The following is a 22,949-nucleotide window of genomic DNA, read 5'->3' on the forward strand; positions in this document are numbered from 1 at the left end:
AATAATACTCTCCTTAAACAGAAAACATGCCTCCCAATGAAATTAATAGCTTAATTATACCTGAATAAGCAAAAACTAATTGTTAAAGATGGTCTCTATAAGTTGTCATTTTTGTCCCTACATTCAAGTCCAGGGACTTAACCAATTGATACATTTGTCTCATAGTAAGACTGACGCTGAATGCTATTACTGGAGTCCTTCCCTAAAAAAAAGATAAGCCAGCTGTGTTTGGGAGCTCACCGTAACACTAATGTCCCAAGGGTGAGACTTCTGTTTAAACACCAAAGTACCCCCAAATAAGTCTGTTATATGCATATCATGATTCGATTCATTACAAGTATGCAGTGATGACTAATAACCAATTTGTTAATCATTTTACATAGTTTTGGTATGTTTGCAGTGTTACAATTATTAGCATTAGCATACAAATATGTTTACTATAAGTTGAAGTTTCACATTTGTAGACTCCAAGATGGCACCAGCTAATGCTACATTTATATGGTGTCATGATAACTGATACTACTGAAACATTGCCATGTGACAAGCATTAGCCTTGCATGGGTTGACTCATCTGACAGCTAAAATGAAAATAGCTGGACTATAAATGATGTAGATGAGTAGAAGTCCATATGTCATAAATGTCACTGGAAACATCTCTCTCAAAGCGACCTACTGTGACTGTACTTTCTGATGAAGAATCTAAAACAGAGTGAATTGCTGCAGGTGGTTTGCTGCTTCATAAACTCTCTAAGATTCTTCTTGCTGCCATAAACCATTTTTTATAATCATCACATTTTGTGGCTATATCCAGATAAGTTGGTATCCTTGCTGTAACTGTAGCTCTGTCCCTAAGAATAAATATTGACTTTCATTTGGAAGTTCATTTCCTAGGAGTACATATGGAATTTCATGTCTGTTCTGACAGGCAGTGGAGAGGACTAAAGCTCTGAGCTGTTGATAACTGGCCTCCTGTGTCCATGGTACTGTGTTTGATTCCTTCCAGCTTAACTTGCCTACTGTGTGACTCTGGGCAAGTCACTTAACAAGACAGTGCTCCCAGTTTGCCCCAAAAAGGGACAATTTGTCCAGTGGGCTTACCTGGTCAACAAATAGATAAATAAAAAAAATATATTTTGTAACCTCCCCTGAGAGGATGCTATCCGCTCAGAACTATAAGGATTACCCAGGAGGTAATTTACTTCATTGCCCACTCAAGCTGTTTTTGTTGCTTTCACCAATGGCATGGTTATGCAGTGATGTCAGCATACACATATTGAATGTGTCAGACAATGGGATCTCTTACATCATCTTCCACTTGTGACCTGGCTTGCCATATTGCACCATTTGCCTCTGCCAGAAGATGATCAAGCATTATGTAACCCTGACGTGACATAGAGAATAACATCTGTCACTAGTTCACTCAGCTGTTCCCTCCTCATCAGACCTCTGTCAACCTACACCTGTATCAACATGTCACAGATGGATACCCCACCTTGACACCAGCAAGAGTGCTACACTATTATTATTACCAAACAGTGGCAGGCTAGGAATCGGGATGTTTCTTTACATCACAAAACCCATGAAACAACATTCTTGCTGCATCTACAAGATGACACTGTTTGTATTCTTGACGCATTCATGATCTTACCTGACATGGTCCTTTTGGCTCTGTTGAATTACTTGGGCTGATGTGACTGTAAACACTTCTGGAATGCAGGCTATGAACAGGCGATACATACAGCTCATCTAAATGAATGTATCCTCCCAGGTTTGGAGCCAGATGATTCGGACCCGTCATCATCTTTACTGCGGAATATTTAATACTGTTGTTTCCATGATCTACAGCGCTGTCACTCACTTTAAGAAACTGAGAGGAAGTGGGTTTCACTTTTGCAGTATCATTCATATTGTTCTTATTTAAACAAAAGCAGTTCCCGGGACCGTGTTGACAGTGGCTGTCAACATAAGTGGATTGTGCTGTTCCTGGAGGAAATCTGTTGTCAGAACCAGAAAACTGGACAGCAGTAGCATTATCTGCAGATTTAACCTTACATATGGTTGACCTCTTAGGTACTGTAGAGGGTGAACAGTGCGCATTTAATCTGGTCTCCTTTTCCTGGACTCTGACAAAAAGTATGTCAGATTGTCTTGAGTTGTCTTCATCTGTGCACTGAATTGGCATGGAGATGGGTAAGTCTACATAAATAAATAAATAAACACAAACTCCAGGTTATGAATGATGTCTGAAATTATCAGAAATAGTGAATTACATTTAAAGTATTGACTTTCTATAATAACTTTTGGCGATTTTCATTGCTGATATTACTTCTGTATACCTATATATATATATATATATATATATATATATATATATATATATATATATATATATATATATATATATATGTATATATATATATATATATATATATATATATATATATATATATATATATATATATATATATATATATATATATATATATATATATATATATGGGTCTACTTTATTTGCCCGAACTTTCATTTGCTCGACACCCATTTGCCCGAGACCAAATGACCGAAATTTCATTTGACCGACACTTCATTTGACTGACAAGTATTATTGGCAAGAAAATGGGATATACCCCCTTCCCCACCGCAGTGCAACCCTGGAGTTAGAATATATAGTTAGGGGGGTGTGGGGGGCACACTAACTTTTGTGTTACTAAGCAATATTAAAGCAAAACTAAACATTATAATATGAAATTAAGTGGGGGGATTCGCCCCCCATACCCCCCGTAAGTATATATTCTAACTCCAGGGTCGCACTGCAGTGGGGAAGGGGGCATATTCCATATTCTTACCAATAATACTTGTCGGTCAAATGAAGTGTCTGTCAAATGACGTGTCGGTCAAATGACATTTCGGGCAAATGGGTGTCGGGCAAATAAAGTAGACCCATATATATATATATATATATATATATATATATATATATATATATATATGGTTCCCTATCAGAAGCCTGAAACACTATAAGCCTGAAAATCAAAATCCTGAAAACTATAGACTGAAAGTTCAAAATCCTGAAAGACCAAAATCCTGAAACCACAAAATGAACATACTGACGTCATTGTGGCTTTGCTATTGTTAGCCCTGTGGTGTTGGGTCATGCGTTGGGTTCAGGTAAGTGTGCGGTTGGTTTTATGTTAGGGTTAGGGGCGGTTTAAGTGAGTTAGGGTTAGGGCGCAGGTTAGGCATGTATGCAATAGTGACAAATATTGGGGTTAGGGGCGGTTTAAGTCAGGTAGGGTTAGGGCGCGGGTCAGGTGAGTGTGCGATAGTGACGGACCTTAGGGTTAGGGTTAGGGTCAGGGTCAGTTGGTAGATATTAGTGTCTTTATAGTGACATATTAGCATTATTTGTGTTTTCAGGATTTTGAGTTTCAGGATTTTGGTCTTTCAGGATTTTGAACTTTCAGTCTATAGTTTTCAGGATTTTGATTTTCAGACTTATAGTGTTTCAGGCTTCTGATAGGGAACCATATATATATATATATATATATATATATATATATATATATATATATATATATATATATATATATATCAATCATACATGAAGACAACAGTACAGATATACATACCGGATCGGTCGAGGCCCGGGTTAACAATGACCACCACCAGTACTGTTGGCCAACAGGGTGCTGGCGGAAATTGGGCTACTGTTGGCCAAAGGTGGAGAAGAGGGGAAAGGCATGCCTGAAGGCAGGTAAAGGCTAGGACTGTGATAGTGAGGGTCGGAACTTTGAATGTTGGCAGTATGACTGGTATAGGGAGAGAGCTAGCTGATATGATGGATTGAAGGAAGGTTGGTATATTGTGTGTGCAAGAGACTAGATGGAAGGGGAGCAAGACTAGGTGTATCAGAGGTAGGTTCAAATTGTTTTATCATGGTGTGGATGGGTGGAGAAATGGCGTAGGCATTATCCTGAAGGAACAGTATGCTAAGAGTGTTTTGGAGGTGAAAAGAGTGTCGGATAGAGTGATGTTTATGAAGCTGGAAATTGATGGTGTAATGATGAATGCTGTTAGTGCATATGCTCCACAAGTTGGGTGTGCGATGGATGAGAAAGAAAAATTTTGGAGTGAGTTGGATAAAGTGGTGATGACTGTACCCAAAGGTGAGAGACTGGTGATTGGAGCAGATTTCAATGGGCATGTTGGTGATGGGAACAGAGGGGAAGAGGAAGTGATGGGTAGGTATGGTGTTAAGCAAAGGAATATAGAAGGTCAGATGGTAGTGGATTTTGTGAAAAGGATGGACATGGCTGTGGTGAATACGTATTTTAACAAGAGGGAGGAGCATAGGGTGACAGACAAGAGTGGAGGAAGATGCACACAGGTGGATTATATCTTATGTAGAAGGGCCAGTCTGAAGGAGATTGGAGACTGTAAAGTGGTGACAGGGGAAAGTGTAGTTGGGCAGCATAGGATGGTGGTTTGTAGGATGGCATTGGTGATCAAGAAGAGGAGAATGAGTGTGAGGGCAGCACCAAGGATCAAGTGGTGGAAATTGAAAAAGGGTAATTGTGAGGTGGAGTTCAGGGAAGAGTTATGACAGGCACTGGGTGGCAGTGAAGAGTTACTGAATAGCTGCGTAACTACAGCAGAGCTAGTAAGAGAGATGGCTAGAAGGGTGCTTGGTGTGACATCTGGAAAGAGGAAGGAGGACAAGGAGACCTGGTGGTGGAATGAAGTAGTACAGGAGAGTATACAGAGAAAGAAGTTGGAGAAGAAGAAGTGGGATTGTCAGAGAGATGAAGAAAGTAGACAAGAGTATAAGGAGATGAGGTGCATGGCAAAGAGAGAGGTGGTGAAGGCTAAGGATAAGGGGTATGAAGAGTTGTATAAATGGTTGGACACTAAGGAGGGAGACTAGACTGGCTAGACAAAGGGACTGAGCTAGGAAAGATTTGCAGCAGGTAAAGGTGATAAAGGATAATGAGGGAAACGTACTCACAAGCAAGGATAGTGTGTTGTGCAGATGGAAAGAGTACTTTGAGGGGCTGATGAATGAAGAGAATGAGAGGGAGAGAAGGTTGGATGATGTGCAGATAGTGAATCATGAAGTACAATGGATTAGCAAGGAGGAAGTAAGGATAGCTATGAAGAGGATGAAGAATGGAAAGGCTGTTGGTCCAGATGACATACCTGTGGAAGCATGGAGGTGTTTAGGTGAAATTTCAGTGGAGTTTTTAACTAGATTGTTTAATGAAATCTTGGAAAGTGAAAGGATGCCTGAGGAATAGAGAAAAAGTGTTTTGGTACCGATTTTTAAGAATAAGGGTGATGTGCAGAGCTGTAGTAACTACAGAGGGATTAAATTGATCAGTCACAGCATGAAGTTATGGGAAAGAGTAGTGGAAGCTAGGTTAAGAAGGGAGGTGATGATTAGTGATCAGCAGTATGGTTTCATGCCAGGAAAGAGCACTACAGATGTGATATTTGCTCTGAGAGTGTTGATGGAGAAGTACAGAGAAGGTTAGAAGGAGTTGCATTGTGTCTTTGTAGACTTAGAGAAAGCATATGACAGGGTGCCTAGAGAGGAGTTGTGGTACTGTATGAGGAAGTCGGGAGTGTCAGAGAAGTATGTAAGAGTGGTACAGGATATGTACGAGGATAGTGTGACAGCGGTGAGGTCTGCGGTGGGAGTGATGGATACATTTAAGGTGGAGGTGGGATTACATCAAGGATCAGCTCTGAGCCCTTTCTTATTTGCAATGGTGATGGACAGGTTGACAGACAAGATCAGACAGGAGTCCCCGTGGACTATGATGTTTTCAGATGACATTGTGATCTGTAGTGAAAGTAGGGAACAGGTGGAGGAGACCCTGGAGAGGTGGAGATATGCTCTAGAGAGAAGAGGAATGAAGGTCAGCAGGACTAAGACAGAATATGTGTGTGTGAATGAGAAGGAGGATAGAGGAATGGTGAGGATGCAGGGAGTAGACGTGGCAAAGGTGGATGAGTTTAAATACCTGGGATTCAGAGTAATGATGAGTGTGGAAGAGAGGTGAAGAAGAGAGTACAGGCAGGATGGAGTGGGTAGAGAAGAGTGTCAGGAGTGTTTTGTGACAGACGAGTACCTGTAAGAGTGAAAGGGAAGGTCTACAACAGGGAAGTGAGACCAGCTATGTTATATGGGTTGAAGACAGTGGCATTGACAAAAAGGCAGGAGTCAGAGCTGGATGTGGCAGAGTTGAAGATGTTAAGATTTGCACTGGGTGTGACAAGGATGGACAGGATTAGGAATAAGTATATTAGAGGGTCAGCCCAGGTTGGAAGATTTGGAGACAAAGCCAGAGAGGCTGGATTAAGTTGGTTTGGACATGTGCTGAGGAGGGATGCAGAGTACATTGGGAAAAGGATGCTAAGCATGAAGCTGCCAGGTAAGAAGAAAAGAGGAAGGCCTTAGATAAGTTATATGGATGTGTTGAGAGAGGACATGCAGGTGGTTGGTGTGACAGAGCAAGATGCAGAGGACAGGAAGAAATGGAAACAGTTGATCCGCTGTGGCGACCCCTAACGGGAGCAGCCGAAAGAAGAAGAACAACAACAAGATATGCATCTGCTCACTTTAGTCAAGTACCCTATGTCAACCTCTAAAATGTTGGTCACAAAAATCAACAAACCGAATGTCAACACATTATCATGCATGCACCAAGAAAGAACCTCAGTGCATGCAATTATCAAAGAAAAAAAAATAACATCATTTTTTTGCAGGCATTCAAACCCTCTGCATCAAGCATACTTCTTGTAAATTATACATACTAACTCCGAGATTGCACAGTCCATGGGGAAAGTGAGCATGCCCCTACTCAGGGACTGCCTATCTCACACACCTGTCAACCATTCAACATATATGTGTTGGTGTGGGTGTGTGGGTATGTTTAGCCTACCCCCCACTTCCTTTCAGTGAGTGATAAAAGCATGCTACAGCACTAAATATTTTGTCTGTCATCACCCTACCATCAAAAACTCAGCATGCCTCTGCCTTTGTCATCAATGGCCTGATTTAGTTCACACTAACCAAAACAGCCCTAACATTTATACTTAACAGAAACTGCATGCATCACATATATTAACCCTACAAAATCATTTTCCTCACTATAAATATAACAAAAAAGGTACAATTAGTGCTGTATTCATAAAACATTCAAAACTAAAAAACATATATATTTAAAACCATAAAACCTGAGATTGCTACATCAATGCAGAGAAAACTAAACTGCACAAAATAAGTAAAGTCATGTTCCCTAGCCTAAAACTATTAAATACACTTCCAATAAGCAAAAATAGCATATTAATATTAAAAATAATAAATGTAAAAATACTTATCCATCCTTCTCATAAAATTCAGTAAAATGGAACCTGTAATATCCCCCAGACTTCAGAGGAAAGAAGTGAACCTCCCAATAAAAAAAAAATGTTTAAAATGCCTCTACTCCAAGAGGAAAGAAAAGCCACTCAAAAAGCAATCCAGAACTAGAAACCTAAAATAAAATTCACACAAAAAAAAAATTATGTTTACATGAAAATAAAAACATATGACTAAGTTAAACTTTGCTACACATTCATTCCACAGGTCAGTAAACCTAATGTCTGAGTGAAACACAGTAAATGAAAAATAAACCCTGGGATTCTGAAAGGGTTATTATGAGTGGCAAGCTATGCCATGTATGGCCAGCCCTTGCAATAACACTCTCTAACTCAGAGACTAGCCTATTGCAGTGATTTTTAGCAATGAGAAAAATCACCACAGAGTGAGGTCCCACGAGCTGTACGGCAAGATAATGAGGCAATCTGAGGGAGAAACTAATGATAATTAATCATGTACCCTCTCACAGACATGCATGCAGCTATGCCTTTGAACTGCCTAGTGATTCAGAAAATCACTTGGCAGCATCAATTAACACAGCCAAAAGACAGAGGTTATCCATTCAAGTCAATAAGACAGACGGCATTACAGGTGAACTGAGCAAAGTTCAGTCATGTCATAGTGGTGGGTAATGTGTGAGTGTGTGCATGTGTGTGGCAGTGTGTGTGCATGTCTGCAGGGGTATGAATGAAGGTGGAGTGGATGTGTGCATGCGAGTGCCTGTGCAAGAGAGTGTGTGTGTGTGTTGTTGACAGGATGTGTGTGTAAGTGTGAACATCGTGTGCATTGACACAGGCACCCCCCAACTCACTCTCACACACATTCAGACACACACACACAAAATACTCACACACACATACATCAGTAAGACATGGACATATGAACATAATTATAGATTCATAAACTGTTACTAAGATCACAGCCAAAGATGCCATCAAGAAGCTAAGCCAGCTGAGGGAAGACTAACAATGGCCCCCATTAAGTAGACTTTTCTTGTGTAACCCAAGGGAAAATTTGTAGTCACTCACCCAGTCATTCAGACTGTTTACACATTTAGCTAGGGAAGTACACTGCTTGATATGTTAGAGCAGTCTACCTCAGAAATGGGGATATGTTGGGCTAGGTACCTGTTGCATCATCTGGTGGTGTTAATATGAGAGCATTGGTTTAGATCTGTAATGAATATAATGCACCCTGAAGCATGTACCAAATGAAGCATTTAAACCAGCTCAAGAGGGCATGCTGCAAGGGGCATGATATTCAGTGACAGGTCTAATAAAGAAGCAGTAAATTGTAATTAATACTTCTCTGGTCCTTGAGAAGAGAACACTAAAGGTACATTGCTAAAGGTAGAAGAATTTACCACCACAGTTGTGATGAGGTCAAAGGGCAGTTTGCTATCAACACAGGTATCCAAGTTACTGATGAATGTGTCAGGTTTCAGTGCAATGTTATCCATATGGCAAGCTGTGGTGCTAGATTTAATAAAATAAATGATGCTGCGTTTCTTGGCTGTACTCCAATCCTTCCTGAAGAATCTGAGTATCAGAATGAGATTTGATAGCCACTCCTAGTTTGCAATCAATTGCAAACTTAATTAACCATAGTCTCTTGATATCAGCTTTCATGTCATTGAAGTATATAGCAAAGAAGAGAGTGTAGAGGACAGAGCCCTGTGCAGTTCCACTGGTGATGTTCTTTTCTCTAACACAAATACCCTCAGTCTTAATGGTAGCAGTTCTATGAAACAACCAGTTACATATCCAGTGAACTATGTATGGGTTAGTATTGAGTTGGGAGAGTTTCTCAATAATTCCAGCATGGGGGACGGGGTTGAAAGCTTTGGCAAGGTCCAGGTTGACAGCACGGACTAGGAGTTCCTTATCTATGACCTTAGTAACCCATGTATGATCTGCCTTTTACAAAGCCAAATTGGTGTGTGTCAAGGGATATAAGGTTACTTATATCATTGTTTATTACTTCCACTGTAATGCATTCCATAACTTTGCATCTAGTATTAGTGAGGTTAATATACTTGTAATTCTCAGGGTCAATAGAGGGACCACCTTGGGCACAACAGCAGCTAAGCTCCACACCTAGGGAATGTAAAGATTGAATAAATTCAGGATGAAGACTTGAATGAGGGCTTTTACTAAGGTGGAATTTATTACTTTTCAGCAGTAATAATTCAAGGATATTATTTCTAATACTGGAATGTACCAAAAGGACTTGTCTAAAGTGATTTTGGTTGGAGCTGTCCATGAGGAAATGGCAGGACAAAAGAGATGGAGGGTGGAGGTGAAACTGGAGGAGAATTTGTCTGCAATAATATTAGCAATATCGCTAGCATCAGAGAAGGAGGTATTATTAGAGATAACTTCTGTACAGAATTATTGTTACCTCTAAACTTCCTAACATAGCTGAAGAAAGCTTTATAGTTGCCTTTTGAATTAGCTGCAACCTTGCATTCATAGCTGTCCTTGCATTTTCTAATGGTAAGCTTAAAGGGACTCGCTTTCCAGTTTTAAATCTGTTTATATCTTTAGAGGGGGCCAGGAGGTTTTTTTTCCTGACAGAGTTGTTGATGTGGTAGTTCCACCATACAGATTTAGTCTTTAACTAGCCATTATGCTTACACCAAACAAGAACAGATGCCTTAATACAGCTATACAAGGTGGAAGACAAAGCTTCATTAAGAAATGCTCATTCCAACACCTCTGGAATAGACTCCCACTGCAAATCCGTCAGTGTGATACATTTTCTTCATTCAAACCAGAACTGAATGATTGAATGGATATAAATTCACCCCTGGAATGAAGGTCGATAGCCACCTGGAAAAAAGGGCTACAGTCTGAGAGCAGCTACTGGCAATGTTTAAATGGTTTAAAGACTCAAATGCCTTGTATTTCCTCTGATTTCTATGGAAATTGAAAGGAGCAGGCAGAAGCCATTTCACCAAAATGAAAATTTTCAAAATTTATGCTACCCTATCCCAATGTTTTTGCAAAGATGGAATTAGTTAGTTTAGTGGGGTACAGATGGGCCTGCATGGGAACCGTGGGGAGCTTGCTCCTTCATGTAAAATAATTTTAGCAATACCCATAGGTTCATAGGTTCATGTCTTAATAAAAAGCAATTTGAAAACATGAAAATGACAACCAACTCTATCTATATATCCATCTTCCATCTAAGGACAGACAGAGAGAGAGAGACTATCTAAGCAAACACACACACATTTTCCATATAGACACACACACACACACACACACACACACACACACACACACACACACACACACACACACATGTTGTGTATTTTGGCTTTTCCCGGTTAGGGGTCACCACAGCGGAACTCCAGTCCGCTAATGATTTGCAGTAGATTGTTACGTGCTGGCTTACCGGGCCTAATGCACAACCTTCAACAAAGGAATGCCCATTCACGCATGTCACCATACAGAAGATGCTCTAACTGAGAATTGAACGGGCAACGTCTAACTGTGAGGCGACAACGCTACCGCACCACCACCACCGCAGTATATTGATATAAAATGGGCAAGGAAAACTAACCAATCAGACTTCAATTTACCTCTGCATCAAATGTGTTCAAGAACAGGAGAGAACTAGCCATCTAGATATTTCCCCTTCCCCCTCACAACCTTAAAAATCACTCTGTCATCCATTATTTCTCTTTCCACTAGACCTGACCTACAATGGAAAAGACTCAGCAATCAGCTTCCAACAATTTTTAATGAAACCAACAAACAAATTTTAAACAAACAGAACCAAAAGAAGATAAACCAAAAAAAAAAAAAGAAAATGAAAATTGCTAATTTGTAAACGACAGCTCCACTGGGAAGTCAATAAAACATGAAAAAACACATTTTAAACATTTCAATAAATTTCAATAAATGTCATAACTCCACCAAAGCTTAACATTTTCTGCTCAGATTTTCAAAATGCTGTCTATGAACCAGCATAACTGAAATATGGCAGTTGATTATTGTAACTCAGCTCCAAAACATGATTTACTGATTGTGAAGTAGTATTTACAAAAAAAATTTGAACAATGGAACACAAAAGTTTGACATAAGGACATATCAAGAAAATGTTACATCAAAATTCTACACAAATAGAAGTTATAAATCTGTACACCAATGACTTAATTAAGATGGGAATACAAAAAAAGACAAAACAGCCTTTTCAAGCATTATTTTCAAAAATGTCCACGACTCTTATAAAACATAAGATAGTGTACTCAGATTGTTAGCATAGCATCTATGGACTATTACCACCTGAAATGGTTCACTAAATTTGTACAACCTGGATCTAAAATTCATTTTATGATAACAACTGTGAAAAAACACATTTTCAAGTGGAATTTTGTTTGATTGAAATGTCCTTAAAACGGCTATCCTGAAAAGGTCATACCAAAATTCCTCATAGCTGAAAAAGTTACAACTCTATAAAGCAATTAGTTAAAATGGAAGGAGGACCTATTTTACACTGAAACCCCAATGAAATGTATAATTATCATATATAAACTACTAAACATAAAATTCAAACTGCAAAAAAAAAATGCAGATGCCCATTTATTAGGTGTAATAAGGCAACTGGAGTGTCCATGGGTCATGCCTTTAAATACCTGAAAATGTAGTAATACCTGTATCATGCACAAGCCAGTATACTTGCACACACACACACACACACACACACACACACACACACACACACACACACACACACACACACACACACACACACACACACACACACACACATGCATATATAGGCTTACATGCACTTAACTGAGCTTCAGGATCATCACACCACAACTCAACATACACAAGCCATGGACCTATCCCCAGTAAAGGTCCCATATTAGCACTCATTCCCTAGATTTTCTGGAACAAAATTATTTTTTTTACTGAGCAGCTGCTGCTCAGCATTGCTGACATTCAGCTTATTGGTTTGCACCCTATGAGTCTGTACGTTTTATCAATAATCCATGACTAGCACTGGGTAATGCAGGAATTACCTGAGGCTGCTGTGGTTCGAGTATGAGAATAAAGGCTGAATGATCAGATAAAGTTAAAGGTTGGTAAATCCTGCATCACACCTATACAGTTGTGGATTATTGCTATTACATAATAACATTATTTACAAAATAATTTGCATATATGTTTAATAATGCCACTCTAAGACTTCACTTTGGTTTTCCTTCCTCTTCTTTTGATGGCTACTGATGCACTGCACGTGTTTATGGTGTTCACCTTCCCAAGCCTGCATAGTATATCAGTGAAGTGCAGGAGACCTTCATTTTCTGTCAGCATTGCAAACTAGTATTACCAGCAGCAGCAGCTTAGCCAGGGTGGGGCAAAAGGGGCCGTTTTCCTGAATGCAAAGTGTTAGAGGGTGAGATCAGCAGGACTCAGTTGTTTGTCAGTGCTTATCAACATTCAAAAATGAATGATAGGTTTATGCAATTTTCAGATGATTGCCTTTTCAAGGAGGTTATGCAATAGTGGAGTTCATAGGATCATAGTAGGTTACTAGGCTGATGGTCCTGGGGCCCTTACACGCCTAGCCAAGAGTTTATCCCCAAAAAAGAAACCTCAGTCAGCACCTATTGCCCCAGTCAATGAGGGATACAGGTGGAACCCCTGGGACAAATTTGTGGTTTCCCATCCACTCATTAAGGTTGCGCTTGAAGAGGGTCAGCAAGGTGCTCTATTTCACATGTATGGGAAGTCTATTCCAGAGACGGGGCAGCCTCTGGGAGACAAACCTGGTTTTGTTAATGTCACATATTTGATTTAGGCCTTTTGAGTGGGTAATGTGCAAGGAGTTAGACTTACTGATATGGAGCATCTCTAGTAGGGCAGGGTCCGATATTGCCTTGTAGGCAAGATACAGATCACCTCTAAGCAATCTGTATGATACTGAGTAGAGTGATAGTGATTTCAGCCTGTCCACATAGGTTCATAGGTTCATAGGTTAGTACTAAGCTAACTGCCCTTGCGAGCCATTTTAAGCCTAGCCAATTATCCCTTGTGAGACTCAAACCCTGCACCTTGTGTTTGTAAAGCAAACACCTTAACCATTAGGCCACCCTCCCAACCCTAAGACAGGTGTTAGAGGCCATGGATTCTGTTTGTGAGGTATTTTTGTGGTCTTTCCATTTGGAGAAGTACATGCTAAATGGGGTGTTGTACTCAATTATTGGCCTAATGAGGGAGGAGTGTAGAAAGGTAATAACCTCCTTTTTCTGGATGCAATCCCTTTACTTATGAGATGAACCAAGTAAAAGGCTTTTCTGACCACTGCTGCTACATGATTTTCAAATGTGAGATTGTTGTCAATCTATGTACCCAGATCTCTCACCACAGTATTGTGTGCTTAGAGGGTTGCTGTTGATGTGGTAATCTGTAGGGGCCATGTTTTTGCTGAATGGATGATAATACATTTTTTTTTTTTGCATTTAACTTAAGGCAATGACTTTGGCACCAGGCATTTGTAGTTGTGAGACCCTCTTGTAGTATGTTAACATCATTAGTGAGTCAATGACAGCACCCATCTTACAATCATCTGCAAACTTGGTCAGCCATGGGCCTTTTGTCTTTGCCTGGACCTCTGAGAAGTAGATGCCAAACAGTAGGGGTCCCAGGACAGATTCCTGGGGAACACCACTAGTGACATGTCTGCTGTTGGAAGTGGAGGCACCTATTTTTACCTTGTGGGTCCTATCAGTGAGCCAGTTGGCCACCCCCCTGTTGAGACAGGGATTTACTCCAAGTTGTGTAAGCTCTTCGATGATGCCTGAGTCGCGGATTGTGTCAAAGGCTTTGGTCAAGTCAAGATAAGCTGCATGTACTGATTTTCCCTTATCCAGGGTCTTGGTGACAGTCTCATAGGTTCATAGGTTCATAGGTAGGTACTAGGCTATTGGCCCAAGGGCCTACGTAAGCCTAGCCAACAAGGTTCCCTGGCTTATGCCACCCAAGAAAGTTATTTTCCTGTGCCACTGTTGAGCAGAGACACAGAAGTGACCCCCGGGGTGTATTTCCTATTTCCCATCCACTCATCAAGATTTTTCTTGAAGAGTGCGAATGAAGAACTTTGCTTGACATAAATGGGTAGCCTGTTCCAGAGTATGGGAAGTCTCTGGGATAGGAATTTATCCCTCCAGCATGTCCTATTTATTGTGGTGACAAGGTTTAGGTCCCTAGAGTGTGTAGCTCGGAGGGATTGGGATTTCTTTAGGTGTAGCATGTCCAACAGCTTTGACACAGCTTTATATGTTAGGCAGAGATCACCTCGGAGTAGGCGATATGCTACGGAGTAAAGCTGGAGTTTTTTGAGATGGTCAGTGTAGGGCATTTATTTGAGTCCAGTAATCCTCTTTGTGAGGTACTTCTGTGGCCTTTCCAGCTGCTGCAGATGTCTTGTGAGGTACATTCCAAAAGGGGTGTTGTACTCTATAATGGGTCTAATGAGTGTCGAGTAGAGGGGAACGATGACCTCCTTTTTCCTGGATGAGAACCCTTTTATGATGAGGTGTGCCACGTAGAAGGACTTCCTGACTACTGTGGCGATGTGACTATCAAAGGAGAGACTACTGTCAACCTGGGTCCCAAGGTCTCTTATCACGCATTCGGTGTTAAGTAGATTGCTGCCTATGTGGTAGTTCATGGGTACAGAGTTTTTACCAAAGGGGATGACACTGCACTTTTTGGCATTGAGCTTGAGGCCATGGCTCTGACACCAGGCATCTGTCTCAGAGAGGCCCTTCTGTACGATGTTCACATCATTTGGGGACTTGACTATGGCTCCTAGTTTGCAGTCATCTGTGAACTTCATTAGCCAGAGGCCTTCTGTGTTAGCCTGTACTTCAGAGAAGTAGATACCAAACAAGAGCGGTCCCAGGATGGAACCCTGTGGTACTCCACTTGTCACTGGTTTGAGGTCAGATTTGGAGTCTGCAACTTTTACAGTGTGGGTTCTGTCAGTGATCCAGTTGGCAACCCATCTTGTGACATAGGGATTTATGCCTAGTTTATTGAGTTTAGCTATAATTCCAGAATGGGGCATGGTGTCGAAAGCCTTGGAGAGGTCAAGATAGGTTGTGTGAACTACCTTACCCTCATCTATGGCTTTGGTGACTGCCTCAAAGAAGTCGATCAGGTTTAGGAGGCATGATCTGCCTTTCACAAACCCGAAATGGGTGGGATCCAGAGTTTGGAGGTTACCAATGTCTTTGTTTATGAGTTCCATGGTGATACGTTCCATGGCCTTGCAGACCAGGCTCATCAAACTTATAGGTCTCTAGTTCCCGGGATCAGTGGTGGCTCCCCTTTTGTGGAGTGGGATAACTGTTGCTGTGTGCCATTCAGTGGGCACAAAGCCTGATGTAAGGCTATTATTGAACATGGTGCTTAAGTGAGGAGCCAGTTCATTCTGAAGTTCATGTAAAACGCAGCCTGGGATGTTGTCCGGTCCCATGGATGCTGTGTTTTTGGCTTTAGAGAGTGCAGCTTTCACCTGCGTAGTTGTGATTACAGGGACTCTGCATTCATCCTGTATAGATATGGGCCCTTTAGGGGGTGAGGGGGGTAAGGTTAGCACTGAACCTATCTGCCAGGATGTTGGCAATATCAGTTGGTTCTGTAATTTTCGTGCCTTTGTGCTGTAACTCAGAGCAGATCTGGGTGTTGCCATTGAGATTCTTGACATAGCTATAGAATGCTTTGTGGTTGTCCTTGGAATTAGTGGTGATTTTATTTTCGTAGCTAGCTTTGGAGGATCTTATAAGGGATCTCAGCTTCTTACTGAGGCTGACCAGGGAGCTCCTCCACTCATGGGATTTTACTCTCTTTTGCAACAGTTTCTTCCTTCTGTTGTACAGTTTGTTTATGGCAGGGGACCACCAGATTGGCTTCCTTTTTTTGGAAGATAGCGTCTTGGTTCTGTTTGGGATAGCACGATCCATGCACTCATGTAAGTGCTTATAGAGTGCATTTGTGTAGGATTCAGCAGTTGTAACTGTATTGTCCATCTGCATGGGTGTCATGAAGTTCACTACTTCTGTCTTAAGAAGCATGAAGTTGGCTTTGGAGAAATTTTTTATTGTGATTTCCTTAATGGGGTGTGGGGGTGGGATGTGGATATCAAGGGTGATTAGCTTATGGTCGGATCGAACCAATAAGGAGTTGACTTCAGGTGTGGAACACCGGTCACTCATGTTGGTAATGACTAGGTCTAGGATATTGTTGCCCCTGGTGGGGGTGTGGATAATTTGATCTAGGGCATTGGAGTTTATGAATTCCAGAAAGCGTTGCACTAAGGAGTTGGTACATGAGTAGTTTTCCCAGTTAATGGTGGGGTAGTTGAAGTCGCCCATTATTAGAGTGTTTGGTTGAACCCTAATATTTTCCAGTACATCAGGAAAAGAGGAGTGGGAATCCTGGGGCATGGTGGGGGATCTGTAGCAAGCTACAATTTGGATTGCAGTTTTGCCAAGAGTTAGTTGCACTTGGATAACCTCAGATGCATTATGCTGAGCAACTGGCCTGAAGGTGTGGATATCCTTAATGAATATGGACACACCCCCACCTTTGGTGTTTTGGTCCAGGTTACATGGCCGAAAAGTGTGGTATGAGTTATAGCCTGGTAGTGCAGGGGTACTCTCTGGAGCCTTGAACCAGGTCTCAGTCACTGCACAGACATCGATGTTCTCCATTTTAAGAAGTGCCTCGAGTCTCAAAGAAGTCAACCAGGTTCAACAGGCAAGATCTGTCCTTGACGAATTCGAACTGGGTGGGGTCAAGTGCTTGGAGATTGCCTATGTCCTTGTTTAAGAGCCATAATAATACACTACATGGCTTTAAAGATCAGACTTATCAAGCTAATGGGGCAATATTTTCCAGGGTCAATAGTGGCACCACTTTTGTGCAAGGGGATGACAATGGCAGCTCTCCACTCTGCTGGAATGAAGCTTGTACTTAGGCTGTGGTTGAATAGGGTGCTCAATGGCGAAGCTATTTCCTGCTGGAGATGGTGCAGAATATATCCTGGGATACTATCAGTTCCCATTGAAGCTGTGATTTTTGCCTTGGATAGGACCTTTAACACTTGATCTATGGAGATTTGAGGTGCAGGTCAAATATCAGGGATGTTGATAGGGGGGTGAAGTTTGCAGTGAACCTATCAGCTTGCAGGTTGGCTAAGTCAACAGGATCAATGCAAGTGGTACTATTAAGTACTAATTCAGAACAAAATTGGGCTTTGCCATGTGGTTTTCTTTTGTTTCAGAGGCTAGTTTCGATTCATAATTGGCTTTGGAGGTTTTCACTAGCGATCTAATTTGCTTGTTGAGGCTATGGAGGGAGTTTTTCCAATTGGGAATTTGTGCCTTTTTACCCTTGGACAACAGTTTCTTCCTTTTGTTGTAAAGCCTGTTGATAGAGGATGTCCAAAATGAAACCCACACTATGGAAACACCAAACAGCAGTTTAATAATAACAATGAAAACAACAGCAAAGCTTTCAGGTATCACACCCTTCCTCAGTGGAATTGTTATTAAACAGTTTTTTGGCATTTCCATAGTCCGGTTTTTATTTTGTTCTTTTGGTTGCATTTGTACCACAAACTTGGTTTACCTTAGCATTGGTCTATTTTTATTGTTGATAGAGGATTTCCACCAAATAGGTTTGTGTTTCCATGAGGAGAAGGTTTTAGTTCTGTTGGGTAAGGCTGAGTCCATGAAGTTGTACAGGTGCTTGTATACTGCACTGACTTGCTGTTCAGCATAGTTGTCTGCATCCTCTGAGGGAGGCAGTGGTGTGAAGCTACTGATACCCCCCCCCCTTAGGGGGTTTTAGTCAGCTTTTGAAAAGTTTTTTAGCCTGGTTACAGCTGGGGGGGGCGGGGTTGGGCAGGATAGAAACTTTGAATGAGACAGACTGATGATCTGATCTCACCAGGGAAGAACTTGCTATGGGAGTGATGCAGCGGTCGCCCATGTTGGTGAGAACCAAATCCAGAATGTTCTCTCCCCTTATGGGGGATGAGAAGAGCTGGTCTAATGCATTAGAACTGATGAAGTCAAGGAATTGTTGGGTGAGTGCATTAGTGTAGGAATAGTTCACCCAGTCTATGGTGGGGTAGTTGAAGTCACCAAGGATCAGGGTGTTAGGGGGCACCTTGATGGAGTCAAGTAGGTCACGGTAGGAGGAGAGGGGTGTCCTGAGCCATGGAGGGGGGTCTATAGCTGGCTATAACTTGGATGGGTGCCTTGACAACTGTCATTTGCACCCTAGAATAGTTCTAGTGTGTCATGCTGGCAAACCCGTCTGGTGGTGTACCTGTCTTTAATGAAGATAGAGACTCCACCATTCTTAGTCTTTACAACCTCATTTTGGGGTTGGAATGTGTGGATGAGCTATAGCCTGGTAAGGCAGGGGTGCTGTCCGCAGCCTTGAACTAAGTTTCCGTGACTGCACAGATGTCGGCATCTTCCAGTGCGAAGAGGGCCTCCAGTGAGTGCATTTTCAGGTTAAGGCTCCTAGCGTTAAGCAGCATGACCTTCAATTTGTTTTTGATAGATCTTTTATGTTGGAAGATTTGTCTTTGGGACATTGCCTAAAAAAGGCACAATGGCAGAGGCAAGAGCCTTGGCCAAAATCCGGAATCCCAGGGGTGACAGGTGGAGGCCATCTCTTGCAAAGCATCAAGGCCTGTCAACCATGTGATCCCAGGCAGACAGATACTGGATCCCCTTGGAATGACACCAGAAACTAAGCCAATTGTTGAAGTCAGTTACCTTTTGTTGGTATTGTGGTATCATTCTTGTGAAGGTAGGATGCTGCTTAGGGCTAGGGTCATACCTGCCTGGGGCACAAACTCTGAGAGCTCAATCATGTCTCTCTTCATATAATCCATGGAAGTACAGCTCAAGTCATTCACATCAACATGGACAATGACAGAGTCATACTTGTACCTGTTGTGGACAGACTTAAGTGCATATGTGATGTGGCGGATTCTGGCACCTGACAAACACCTGACCGTGATCTTCTCCTTGTCAAGCCTGGTGAGGGGGGCATCAGTGTGTCTCACAATTGAGTCGCTGATGACTAGTATGCTTGGTTTATTATTATGCCTTATGGGCTGCATTGGTTTATTGTTATGCCTTATTGGCTGTGTTTGTGAGTTGGTATATTTAAAACAGAGGGTGTGGGGCAAGAAGCACCCTCCCCACATATAATTATTTTGTTTTATACTTTTGGCTACTGTGGAATACCTTATTAATTTGTTGTAGGCATTTCTCATGTTGAGATTTCACATGGCCAAAAGTTTTCCCATCTTAAAGTTCTTGTTTGTTGTTACACTGCAGGGATTCCCTCTACTCATAAATGAAGCAGCCTGCTACACTAATCTTTTCTGTCCGAGAAAGTGTTTTAACACAAGTAGTTCAGCCTTGGGTACATGTTGTAAAGAACACATTTTGTTCTAGCTGAGCCTACTTCAGGCAAAAAAAAATGAACTGTAGCAGTAAATCTCAGTACTTCCTCTCAACTTCTAAGATGAAGCAATTAGAGCATCTTATGGTTTCTAAGTACTGTAGTGTCCTTATAAATCACAGCTGCAGACAGAAACAATGTACCAGTGACCAGCTAGTACTTGAAATGAAACACAGCTGTGAATGTTAGATAGGAATTGCTACTGGGTTGAAAAAAGCACTTTAATATCCTAGACTAAAATCTCATACTGGGTTAAATTTAAGAGAAGGAGGGAGAGATAGATAGTGATGTCTTGAGGCCCCCTCAAGCTATACGCATTACAGAATTCCACTCAAATGGCCTGCATCTTCTACCTTCCATTCTTTCATTTTACTGAAAAAGTACAAGCATTACAAATCTTAGTTTTCAAAAAACACACAAAGGCTACATTTATAAATTAAATCATGCCTTTCCTGAAGCAGCTTTGTCACAGCAATATACAAGGTTAATAATTGTTTGACGTGCTCTCAGATTATAATTCTTAGACTTAAATGTAAGAATATAGATAGTTAATTTTAGTACAGTATTTCACATTCTTCTCAGCCTCATTCATACTGAAAGTCCAATACTTCTTTGCTTGTGTCTTTGCTCTTGCTTCAGGCTGTCTTTTTTCAGGAACAATGGCTTCTCTAATCTTAGACAGACTGTTGCCCCCTGACCCCCACCCATATGCAGTTTCTTCGCTGTGACAGGCAAATGCCTCTTGGACAGACCCCTGCCAGCATATCAAGCTCCTGCCTGTACTGATCATCTTGATTAGGTCCTGCCTGTATCTCACTGTAACCCCTCTGTTGTGAGAGGCAAACTACTTTTGCTTCCAGCTTCTAGTTTCTTTTTATGAGACTTAGAATCCCTTTGGCTCTACCTGCAGGCCATCTCATTTAAATGCACTTATCACATAATCCATCCAGCACAGGCCTGAGGGTATGCTCGACACAACTGGCCTGCCAAATTCCAACATGGCCAGCCAGCTGATTCAGCAGTGTAATCAGGGTATAATCATACCATTATCTTCCAGCGGCAGTATCATATATGAGTGATGTGCAGCATGGATCCATTTCCCATCTTGCCACATCTAACCAAATTTTCTTCGATGACTTTCCTTTGGGACCCTTCCTGGGTCTTGAAATGTTACAAAGTAAAATTTTGTAAATTGTAGAGTTTTTTTTTTAACTCAGACCTCAATGGTTCTCCGAACTTGACCATATCTGCCAGACACCCTTTCTATGAGAAAATCAAAGAAATAACGGCACCAACTGCAGTCAGATAGAACGTTCGTAAAAACTGCTTTACTACGTGAGCGCTTTCATGCAGATAATCTCCGCACTTCTTCAGACAAACAAATACACAATTGCTACAGCTTATATAGTCACATTCATAGTTAGATAATTAAACAATTAGCTACAATTAATTCAATTAAATTAACCTTTTACAATTTAAAGCAATTAAATACTGAAATAAACTCAAACGATTCAATATAATGTTAAAACATTCTTATGTAGTTAATAATGAGATTATATACAGAAACCAACACCATGCTAAAAATAGAAAGTACATACAAATACTTGTTCGTATAGCATAATTCCTAGATCATATGTGCTTTGAGTAAAATGCTTTCAAACTTGAATACATATTTACAAATCTAATAATAATAAGAAATTATTAACTTAAAGTTTCCTGATGTTCTAAAATATAAAAACAGGTACAATTTTCCTTTTTACTAACTCCATCAGAGTTACTATCTTAGAATGGCCTTGAGTTTTAACAAACATTTAATCGAACAAAACTCATTAAGACCTGGGTACACTTGGGCATTAGTTTTTAATTGCCACAAAAGCTCTTGTTCTTCTAATAGCAAATTCCAAGGACCCCCTCTCTTACCTTTTTTAATCTGCTGGACTACCATGAATAGAAATTTGTGTTCTGTGCACATTATAGTGTGTCTTGCCAAAGCGTTTAAAGTGTTATTTTTTGTGATGGCATATAAATGTTCATATATGCGTTGGCGCAAAGGGCGCTCCGTCTTTCCAAAATAAAACGCGTTGCAAGATTGACATAGTGCTACGTAGACCACTCCTTCAGTTTGGCAGTTGTATTTGCCATTAATGTAATATTTTACTCCTTTGATGTTAAAGGTATGTCCAGTTTTAATATGTCTACAATAGTGGCAAAAGCCACATTTAAACATCCCTTTTATGGTTAAGTGCTGTTGTAAAGGTCGTTCCAACAGTGTTTTTAAACACGGTGTTCTTCTGAACACCATTCTTGGCTTAAGGCCACAGCTTTCACTACATAATGTGTCCTGTGCAATTAATTCCCAGTTTATATTTAAAACATTTCTAAATTCAGAAATGTGTTGATTAAACTGGGTAACCATACATGTGTTGTAATTGTTCACCTCATGATTACTAGCTACTATGATGGATTGCTCCAGAGTAGATTGACTCTCTATGTCCAGAACTGATATAACAATGTTCTGGTGTATTAAAAGAGGTGAAAGTAAACCATTATGACGTTTTAATTTAATTTCCTTAGTCAGATCATTGATTAGTTTACTTGGATAACCTCTATTCAGGAACATCTGTTTAAGCAAATCACATTCTTTATTAAATAGGTGGTCATTAGAACACATTCTTGTGGCCCTCACCAATTGACCTTTCACAATGCCTTTTTTCTGTGTATACGGGTGATTACTAGTGAAATGTAATAATGAATTACTATATAGTTTTTTCCTGTATATACTAGTAACGAAACATTTTTTATCAAAATCTTTACTAATTGAAATATCCAGGAAATTAATTAAGTCCTTTTCCAAGACAAAAGAAAATTCCAAGAATGAAGTTAAGGAATTCATATTATGCATAAGTAAATTTATTTTTTCTTCATGACCTTTTACTATCATAAAGACACCCTTTCTATGTTCTGCTCCCCTATGATATAGCCCAAGCCATGAATGGATACTTTCCCATCTA

At 40.7% G+C, this 22,949-nt stretch overlaps 1 protein-coding gene across 1 annotated transcript in view; it reads right to left on the bottom strand.

The window, feature by feature from the left end:
• The window catches only part of LOC122810593, a 217,683-nt gene that overhangs the window by 29,704 nt on the left and 165,030 nt on the right, over positions 1 to 22,949 (bottom strand). The window contains exon 4 of the mRNA XM_044082170.1: positions 1,649 to 2,196. Within this exon, the coding sequence (XP_043938105.1) occupies positions 1,649 to 2,196 (548 nt within the window). The remainder of the gene's footprint in view (positions 1 to 1,648; positions 2,197 to 22,949) is intronic.

Source organism: Protopterus annectens, chromosome 9.part0, assembly GCF_019279795.1.
Source record: "Protopterus annectens isolate FY-2018-M chromosome 9.part0, PAN1.0, whole genome shotgun sequence".
Classification (NCBI taxonomy): Eukaryota; Metazoa; Chordata; order Ceratodontiformes; family Protopteridae; genus Protopterus; species Protopterus annectens.